This window comes from Rhipicephalus microplus, chromosome 4 (assembly GCF_043290135.1).
Source record: "Rhipicephalus microplus isolate Deutch F79 chromosome 4, USDA_Rmic, whole genome shotgun sequence".
NCBI lineage: Eukaryota > Metazoa > Arthropoda > Arachnida > Ixodida > Ixodidae > Rhipicephalus > Rhipicephalus microplus.
In genome coordinates, this window is record NC_134703.1 from 15,141,316 (window position 1) to 15,152,109 (window position 10,794).

The 10,794-nt window shown below is 45.1% G+C and overlaps 1 protein-coding gene across 1 annotated transcript in view; it reads right to left on the reverse strand.

Annotated features, from left to right (window-relative positions):
- The window catches only part of LOC119171641 (uncharacterized), a 199,392-nt gene extending 189,513 nt beyond the window's left edge, over window positions 1–9,879 (reverse strand). The window contains exon 1 of the mRNA XM_037422429.2: window positions 9,547–9,879. Within this exon, the coding sequence (XP_037278326.2) occupies window positions 9,547–9,712 (166 nt within the window). The 5' untranslated portion in view covers window positions 9,713–9,879. The remainder of the gene's footprint in view (window positions 1–9,546) is intronic.
- Between the last annotated feature and the right edge of the window lie 915 nt (window positions 9,880–10,794).

Sequence of the window (10,794 nt, forward strand, 5' to 3'; positions counted from 1 at the left end):
GGCGTCTGGTCCATCGTTTTTGGATATACAACAAACTCTACAAGAAGGATTGGATAATGTAGACGATTTTCTAAAAAAAGAGGTATGGCACTGAGTCTGGCCAAAACAGCCATACTTCCGTTTACATTAAAAAGACCTGGAAATTTCCAGATTATTCTGCAAAATCAGCCTATTAAATTGGTTAAAACTCATAAATTCTTGGGAGTAATTTTAGACCGGAGACTAACATGGTCGCCTCATGTCCAGTCCCTGGAACAAAAAGTGAATCAGGCCATTCGAATCCTCCGGCATCTCTGCGGGGCCAAATGGGGTGGTACTACAGAGTCGTTATTAGCCCTACATGTTGCCTGGATACGCCCCATCGTAACTTACTCACTGCCCCTGCTGCACGGACTCCCAGCCTCTACCGAAAGGAAACTTCACTTGTTATTGGCAAGGAGCTTGAGGGTATGGCTGGGTTTACCACGGTCAACTTCCAGTGATTTAGTGTATGCGGAGGCTAGAGAGCCACCTTTGGCAGTACTGCGAACTAAAGAAACATCTCGAAATTTATTTAGAATTTTCACGCAACATGAAAGTCATTTTTTATCTGGTGCACTAACACAAAGAACAGCAACGAGACTACAGAATACTATATCATCATTTCAAGCAGTAGTACCAGAATTTAAACAATGGAAACCTTCAAAACCACCTTGGACGCTGCCACTTCTCAACGTTATCCGTGAAATAGACGGCATAGAGAAGAAAGCAGACATGGCACCTCTAGTAGCGGCACAGTTGGTACTTCATCAGCTTCATGTAATGCATAATGAAAAAACGAAGATATATACAGATGGATCATGCACAGAAGAAGCGTCAGCCTGTGCGGTCATTATACCCGAAATTCAGGAAAAGAAGATGTACAAATTATCGCACAAATCTTCATCGACGACAGCAGAATTGGTGGCTATCTTTGAAGCAGTTAAGCTTATCTGCGAGAATCCCGAGTCACGAAAATGGGTGATATGCACTGATAGCAAACCTGCTCTTCAGCTAATCAGAAATGTGAGATCACCTTACAGAAATGGTGAAATACCACAATGTATCGCAGAAACTGTGGAATATGCCTCATCGCAGGGTCACAACATCGTATTCCAATGAATACCCAGCCACATTGGAATAAAGAGAAATGAAGATGCTGATAGTCTCGCGAAGAAAGCATTGAAGGAAGGACGGGATTGCACAATCCCTATATCTGGGACGGATATTCGATATTTTATATCGCAAGGAGCTAACCATTGTTCGATGGAGAAGTGGTTTGAGAGCCCTAAATCAAAGGAAACGGTACTTTATGAAGTTGATCCACACAGAAAATTTTCCATAGCGACAGGCCTTCCACGACACCTAGAGACATTGATCCACCGACTTAGATTGGAAGTAGCATACACAAACAGCTTCCGGCACAAGATACATCGATCCAACTCACCGGAATGCCATTGTGATCATGCAGAAGAAAGTGTTCGCCATATTCTTTTGGAGTGCGTTAAATACGCGAAGGAAAGAGAAAAATTAAAGAACAAATTAGCAAGTTTGGACAGACGGCCCCTCACAATAAAGAAACTACTTGGACCATGGCCTGAGATGCATCTTCAGAAAAAGGCAATAATCTTCCTGACAGACTTTCTAGTGGAGACCGGACTGGACAAGCGCCTATGACTGACAGCCAGAAATGGGTATTATGTAAAGTGTGGTCATGTATATACTGGCATTAGAGTAGTAAGGTGTGTGTGTAAGTAGTTTATGACTGTGTGAACTGCGTGAAGAAAACTGTGTATTGGCATGTTATTTGAAGTGGTTTCAGTGTGCTATTATGTGTTTTTTTTCCTTTTCCGTATTGTTAATTTTTGGGTACCGTTCTGTATTATTATTTTATTTTTCGCTGCAGAACTTTGTGATATGGAGTAGCCGAGGCAATAGGCTCCTCAACCTCTCCACAGCAAAACAGTTAAAACAGAACAGAACAGAACAGAACAGAACAGAACAGAACAGACTTCCTACAGGTGTCCTACGGCACAGTGCACTTGTCGCAAATCTACGACACAAAACTACGTCGCGATAGCAAAGCGTCCATTCGCCGAGGAGCGACATGAAGACGCCCGAGTCTCCACTCGTATAGCAACTTTCTCTGTCGCGCTGCTTGTTTCTTGCAATACAACCACCACCCTTCTCAATAGTCGGCGCAAAGAGATTCCTCGGTGCCTGGCTGCATACATGCATAGAAATGCACTCGAAGATTACTCCTGCAGTTTCGATGCAAACGTGGAGGCAGAAACCAATATTCGCCGCGCGAAGATGAGGCCCGATGGAGTCCACTCGCTTCTCGAAGCACGACGATGGTGACTGCAAGACAGGGTGAACACGCCAGGCGACTATAAGAAGCATCTGATCCCGAATTCTAGAATGAAATTTTTAAACAGTAAGCGCGTCGCTTGGAGAAATAATGTAGTGTGTCTGCATGGTGTTTTTTCAAGCAGAATAACTTTCTCGTTGAACTTTTCCTTTTTTCTTCTTTTGCTGTTTAAAATGTTTTTAATCTTTTTGGGAAGCAAGCTCATAATAGAACAAGAAGTGGGTATTTCAGCACCAACGCGCGCGGTAGCATTTCGCTTGACTTGTGCGTTCCTGACATTTTAAAACTTCGAACTGTTTCACATTGTCACTAGAAAGCGAGAAGAATGTTTTGCCGTACTCAATCTGTTGAAACTCTACCAATATCACGAACTCCTACGCAGACATTCCTACGCGCTGAGGAACGACGGTCTGCCGGTTACGAAGTACTTAGAATTCGTATGAAGAGCGTATTTTAGGCTGACTGAAAATCCCATGAATGTATTTATAACTTCGTCCAAACCAGACTTACATAGAGCTACCTCAGACGAACAACCAGTTTGAGGCGCTTTTACAGCGAAAGCTGTTATGAGATCACAATCGGGTCACGCGCAGTTGTCCGCCGTCGCCACCTGTGTGCGCAACCACAGCGCGAGAAATTAAAAAAAAAACATAGCACCAAAGACACAGCGGGGCTCGAACCCAGATCCACTGGGTGTCAGCCCAGTATTCTACCAATGAGCTACGCTGGTATTTTTTTCTTTAACGCATGAAATCAGAAGACAAATCTCGTCAACCGTGGTGGCTCGGCGTGTCTATCAATCATGCGACTTTTCCATAGTGATTAAAGTTCCAACAACATAAACAGGTCATCTACGCTGGTTTTTGCGACTTTTGGCAAGCTTGCCTTAGGCAGGCTTGATGTCGGGAAAGCAATCGTGTTAATGCGACTTATAAAGCGTTTTAAAACAGCGAAAGGACAACCAGTCGTCGCACAATGCGAATAGCAGAACGAGTTGACCGTCCAATGCTTCAACTCATTTCAAAAGCTTGTTCTTGTTCACCTATTAACTGTGGGGCATACCCATTTCAGCCATAATTCCTCATCGTCGTCAGCCACTGCATGAACAATCGGCCTTAAATTCCTTGCAAGTGTTTAGCGGATACCACTCCCCTCAGAATGACAAAAAATAGCAGAGCGAATGCCAACCTACCACTCAAAAGTTTGTTATTAATGCCCTGGTGGGTATCAAGCAAGTGTACTTGCAGTGGCTACCCAATTAGTGTTTTGAAAAGGCTCTGAAAGGCCGCTTTTTCTAGCTATCGCTGTGACTGTGCTGCGCCTTCCGCGCAAGCCTGGCGTTTCTTCTGTTGCGAATAACACTAAACATTAACCATTATTTCACAAGGAGGAGGAGGAGGAATAAACGTTTATTTTTCGAAACGGTGTAGTGGTCTAGGTGTAGAAACTTTGTTTTCAGTATACTCTCCTAATGTTTGACATCTTTCTGTGCAGTCAGTATACGAAAGAAGTAACGTAGAAGCGATATTTTTGGTGATGTCTTCAATGTTATCATTTCGAGGAGTACGCATTCTAGAAAGAAGCGGAGATCAAAACAGCCATAATAAAAAAAGAGATGGAGGAGAAATATTTAGATGCGAATGACACACAGATACGTCACCAACTTATATTTTCATGGTATATTTTTGTTGATACGCAAGAAACTTTCTTGCAGTCTCTTTATCTGCAGGCCCAACAAGTGGTAAAAGAAACAATTGATTTAAAAAATGGTAGAAAGTGCAACAAACAGACCACGTATTCTAAAATCTCCCGGGACGATAAAGTTTGAAGCGTCGGCGATGAGTGAGTGGCGATTGAAGATCGCCAGAGCCTGAAAAATGCAGTGACGACGCGAAATAGAACATCAGAGACCTAAAGACGTTGCGATAAAAAAAGAGACAACTATCGCTTGAGGTCTGCTTCACTTTTTTGCTATTTTATCGTCACGTAAGATCACGAGACGGGCGCTCAGAAGAAAAACGCAACGGCGAAATAAATGGTAAACCCGAATTCGAACGCGCAGAGCTGTACTCGAATCCCTCTCGGCGAGACAGCTGGGGGAATGGGAAGAAGCGGGCGTCTCCCATTTCAAAGCGGTAGGAACAAAGGACTTGACAAAGTACTTCGGTTGCTTCTTGGTAGGCGCTAGGGAAGCGAAGGACAAAGTAAAATGCGTAGTAGCGCCACTAGAAGTACGCGAAAAAGTGTTCTCGGGAACCCAAGGCCGCTTGGGCCGAAATAAGAAAGTTCTGGCCCGTTCGCTTTTGTTTTGTTTTTCGTTCTTTTGTTGTCGTGAGTGTGGCAAGCGCGTGCGCGCACCTCTGTGATCGTGTTCCTCTCATCGGTCATGCGTGCTCTCGAGGAGCCAGATTTTCGCAGTGAATCGTGCGTGGCCTGCTTCCGTCGCTTCTTCTGGCAGTGCGTGTGCTACGGCCTCCGGAAAAAGTGAACACGCCGGGCAGTTCCGGTCAAATAACGGATCTTCCTGCTCCTCGGCGCTTCCGTTTTGTGCGGCAGCATCTTGTTGTTCTTTCGTTTCACTTCCACTTCTTTCGTTGTTGTTTTTGCGCATAATATACGGCATCCGCGCTTGCTTCTTGCTTCCCGCGAAACGAAATTGATTAAGCGACGACCGGATAAAGAAAGCCCAGTTTGTCTGATACTTACCAAGGTACTTCTGTTGGGTAGAAGGAAACTGCAACTACTTTTTTAAATAAATATGATAAAAAAGAAACAAAGTTCACCTCGTAAGAGGCAGCCTGGAATATCTGCCGTGGTGTGTTCATAGCGCACGACTGTAGACGTCAGAACGGGGCTCGAATATTGAACAGCGTAAACAATCTCTACCAGTGCAACACGATACTACCGGATCCAGATAAAGGATCCCAAAACAAGAAAATAGAATGGCCACTCAAACACGTGGACTCGTAGCCAGGACAGACGGCCGATATTATGCAGGCGAACAAATTATCACAGTCACTGAGACATAGTATATACCTTCATTGTGAAGTGAAAGGAAAATATTTACCCCAAATACTTTGACGCGCAAACAGATGAGAAAGTGCTTTTTCCAAACCTGAATGGAGGCATAAACGAAACATTTCTATATATTTTCGGAGCGATTTCTTTTTGTACTATCTATTTTCCGCTTAGTGTTTCCATGACATTGTGAATCACAGCCATGTTTGTTTACAATACTGTTTTTCTTAGTGTGGTATCTACCACTCTTTCTTATGTATATTTATCTAATTTTGTATGCCCGTATGCTCAGATTTTGGTACACGTTAAAGAACCCCAGGTGGCCAAAATTTCCAGAGCCCTCAACTACGGCGTTTCTCATAATCAAATGGTGGTTTTTCTTAACATGGACCCCACATATCAATCGGTACAGTCAAATGATATCGGAGTAATTCGGAATGCTTTTGGCTCGCATACAAGCACGTGTCACTGCGTTTCGAACAATTTCTTCATCGCATCAACGTGAATGACACGTTTGTGTAGCAAAGAAAGTCTAAAAGAACATAACTTAAGCTGGAAAACTGTCCGCCATCTGGACATATTTCTCAAGGACCTCACAAGTATTTTGTTATTGTTGTTGTTCATTACCAACCGCACAGGATTTCAAGTGTCGGAATACGTGATGCGCGAAGACTATAGTGTCCTCTACACCACGAGTGTATGCGTCGGCTTTCCGTGGCGGCAAAACAGTTCTGAAGTGCGACACGCCTTTTCAGGCTGAAAGACAGACATTCGGCACAACTCCCACAGAGTCAGGGAAACAACCGTGCACTCTGGCCTCTTCGCTTAAGGCAACGTCACGAAAAAACAGGATCCCACGCATGCACGAGATCCCACGCGGTCGTCTCCCCGCGCCAAGCGAAATGACGTCAGTAAAGGAAGTCTGCGACCACGGCTGCAGTTTCTGAATATTCTAACAGAAAAAAAGACTATAGGTAATTGCAGAATGAACAAGCTGTTGACGTATTGATTGTCACTATATAAGTAATGTGTCCATTATATCATACTACACAAGTACATGGTAAAAAGAAAGCTCATACAATCTCTCATGCATTCGCCATAAAATACTCGAAGGCTGAAACCATCTTTTTGTGTGATGGGATGGCGTCATGGTGTAACGTCGTAGTGACGTCACAAATTTTGGTGTCAGATTGAGTCACATAGTGACGTCATCAAGATTTAATCACTAATCACGTTGCTTATTGCGTCATTCTCGATGACGCTGGCGCCACCGACCATCACTTTTCGCGCTTGATAGATTGATATGCGGTGTTTAACGTCTCAAAGCCAGCATATGATTATGAGAGACGCCGTAGTGGAGGCCTCCGGAAATTTCGACCACCTGCTGTTCTCTTAACGTGCACCCAAATCTGACCACACGGACCTTTCGCGTTTGATGAAGCGTCCAAGGCTTTCACCTTAATATCTTATTATATCGTAAGGAGACACGATCAAGTAGGGCATGCATTAGAAGCCGAAAACTGTAGGTTACGCAGAAGGTGAGTCCCGGGCAAATTGCGCAGCAATAAGTTCTATTGAGCTGTCGTAAGATGCCTTCACTGCATACAGTATTAGCTGAAAGAAAAAATAAATAACGAAGGGTGCATTTGAAGAAAGTTGAGTTGGGAAGCATGCATACTTTAATGACTCGATTTAGTAGTATGAACATACTGATTAATACAAGTCCACGGAAGTAAAACAACCAACGCCCGTAGGGAACACTATTAGTGGTCGAATATATCGTTCACCCAAGGCGTGTCTGATGTCTCCGATACACGCAGGAAGAAAGTAATGGAAAGAACATTAAGTTGCATAATATCGCAGTAAGCTTTTGGTAATTAGCACGTATAGAAAAAATACCATGATGTGACTGGCACTTACACTCCACCCGTGCGTTTCTTGCAGTGTGTATCATTACTCAAACAGCACAGCACTGTGCTCAGTTCACTAAGGACTTACCAGTCTATATACAAACCGCAGAAAAGCTCCAACATCACCCTGCCATGGTTCCACGATTAATACCTTTTCTTGGGAATATATAATTAATCGTGCCCTCAAAGAGTTCCTTTAGCTATAGCTATAGAAACGTTTGCATCTGCCGTGTATTGATAATAAACATCGATTTCATTGGTAGGCGTTGCTGTAATTGCACACATTGCCCTTAAAAGCTTAAAAGCAGTACTGCTGAACTACGACGATTATGTGAATCCTATGTGAAAGCGTACTGCTCAAACAATATTTCATCGGTTGTCTTGGTGTCAATGGCAACCGTACGAAAAAAGTGAATCCCACAAAACACGATTGCACGCATGTGCGGCGTTTCCAGCGCCCGTATATTGCATATAGCTACGTCTGTCGGTGTTGGTGAAGTGTTAAGAAACCGTATTAAAGAAAAATGCGTCTTTCAAAAGTTTTGTTCTATGAAGCAGGTTTACTATTCACAAGTGGTTGCTATGTTAGCAAAGTTCGCAGATAAAAGCGAACCAGCTAACTGGGGCAACAAACGTAATATTACTGAGAGTGGCTAAATAATAAAAAAAAATCGCTGTCAACGCACTCTGTACAGGCAGTTTACCGGCGAATCTGATACGCGCAGCTTCTGTGTGTGTCAATATGTTAATTCCAGCATTTTATCCGTCTACCAATTATAGGTTACGTTTGTCGCCTGGGTGCTCCATTGTAATAATAATAATAATAATAATAATAATAATAATAATAATAATAATAATAATAATAATTCGAGTTCAACGTTGCCAAACCACGATATGATTACGAGGAACGGCGTAACGGTGGGCTGCGAAAATTTCTACAACCTGGGACTCCTTACTATGCACCTAAATCTGACCACACGGGCCCCTGAAGCACTCTCACCTCTTCCGAAAATGCTGCTGCCACAGCCGGCATTCGACCTACGCGTCAGCAGTCGAGCCACATATCCATTACGTAATCAAGGCAAGTCGTGTGTTCGCTTCCTGCCTTGTAATCTAGTGGTGAGTGATTCGATTTTCCGCATTTCTAGTAGACCAGTGGCGAGTTGCGAGACTCTCCAAACTTCTGTAGCACAGACGAGCACAGACGAGCAACGAGTTTTCACGTGCACAGGGCAGTCGAATTCTCGTTTTGCCTGCCCGTACACAGCTTCAATGTAAAGCAAGTTCTTCTGCAGAAAAAAACTTGGCGAATAAACAGGGTGATTGCAGTCTTCTGTCTTGAGGCGTCGGCGCTAACTACAACGATTTAGCAAAGAAATCCACAGGGAAACATAGCATAACTCGCGGTGCACCTCGTGTATTTGTACTTTTTTCTTTCGCCAGTACGCAAGAGATGAAAAGGCTGCTAGAGAGTTTCAGTGAACGCCGATGTCGCAATTTTATGAATTCCCATCGACAGCCTTAAAGACTTGCGAAAATGCCCGCACACCTTATGTTGTCAAACTAATCTTTTGGGTTGCGGTGAAGCGCACTTGAGCCGCGCCATCGTCGAGCCTATCATAACGTCGGGGACGCTCTCAACCTATCGAGTGTGCGAAAAAAAAAAAAACTTAACTGTTGTAGGTGCTGTCAGCTGCCCAACATGGCTTAACGATTGCACAAGGAATCGGCATTTTCTGCAAGCATGCAAGTTTATTTCTTGATTCCCGCCGCATTTCCGGAAATTCTATCAAGGTTCCAACGATGGATGTGAGGGAGTTCAACTAAGACACTTGCAGATAACTATCTTTCTATTTATCTGCCACCCTGAGCACTGATGGTTGCCAAACTGAGAAGGTCATGTCCACGATAACGGGGCCCAAACTATCGCGAATCGCAACTATGCTTACACTCAGAAGGTGAAGGAACCACCGCCGGTTCACGATGTTTACCAGTACACTTGTGGAAGCTTATGTTTCCCATACTAATTATCTAACTCAGCAATATTCTTGAGGGCGATGTCTGCGACTGAGGCCGATGTCTATCAGGGCGACCACGCATGAGGCCTCGCCCACTGAATCTACACGTGCAACGTGGTTCGGAGGCTGGCACCGGTGTCTGTGTAGTAGTTTAAAGCCATCGTTAAAACCAGAACTTTTAGTCGACCGGAGTAGATGGTCGTAGACTCACCATTTTCCGCCGCTTTTGTCTCGCCAGCCTCTTCGACGCGCGGAGTATCCTGAGTGGTCACTACCGTGGGAACCATGAGGCTGCCACCGTCGTTCTCGCACAGGACGGCAACCGCAAGCGTGAGCACCACCAGCAACGCGGCGAGGACTCCACACGGGAAGCGCATTGCCTTCTCTGCTACAGCGACGGCCAACGCGTCGTCTCCTCGTGGCACGTGTATATCCACCTCAGAAAACAGTGGAGAAGCGCGCACCCTCCAGAAGACACACACGGAGAGCACAAGGCGCGGCTCAGACCTGGCGTGGGGTCGCTGCAGACCGCGGCTGCGCAACGCACGAGCGGAGCGCGCGTACTGTGACGCCGCTGCTGTGCGCTTTCTTCGCAGGCGCCTGCCAAGAGCGCCCCGCTACGAGCACGTGGTTCGCGCGCGGTCGATTGACGGCGGCAGAGCGCCTGAACAGCGCCGCCGATCGCGACGCTGCGCCGCCTTTCGGTAGCCTCGGCAAGTGGAGAGTGAAGCCCCGTCCGCTCACACGCACGCACGTACGCACCCTCTTCCTATTTGCTTTATTGCTGCTGTTGCGGTTGCTTTCTCCTCGCGGCGGAAAGATGAGAGCGCTCATCTTTCCGTCTCGCGCGGTGCACGCTCTTGCACTTCACTCAGACGTTGCTCCTCCTCCTCCGGGATGCGAGAGCACCGAGAGGGAGGTGTTTTACGGAGAGGCTGCTGCTTCTGTCACTAAGGGGAAGCGTGCTTTACGGGACAAGAACCATGGCCGGCGTGTTCAACTAAGAATTCAATCTCTAAATCGGTGATGTATGAATGTATGTGATGCGTGAATGAATCGGTAAAACGCGCGCGCACTTCATATAGCTGATGAAAAGAAAAGGAGGGATGAATAAATACAAACACTGACTTCCGACTACTTATGATTTCACAACAAAAACACAAAGATACGTGCCAATGCATATGCATGAAAATGCAAATGCTTATTCAGTCGTTTACTCCCAAAATAATGAGCATATCGACACGATTTGAGAGCCTGGTACCTCACCAGATGCGCCCCGTGAGTAAGAATGATAGTCACAAGTACTATTATAGATAGACATCGAAATGAGGCTAGAAGGCTCGTAATAGATGCAGGAGTGATTGCAGGAAAGGGGGCGATCAGCAAACCATAAGTCATCTTTTCGTAGTGTTATCAATAGACATCTAAATGAGGCTAGAATGCTCGTAATAGATGAAGG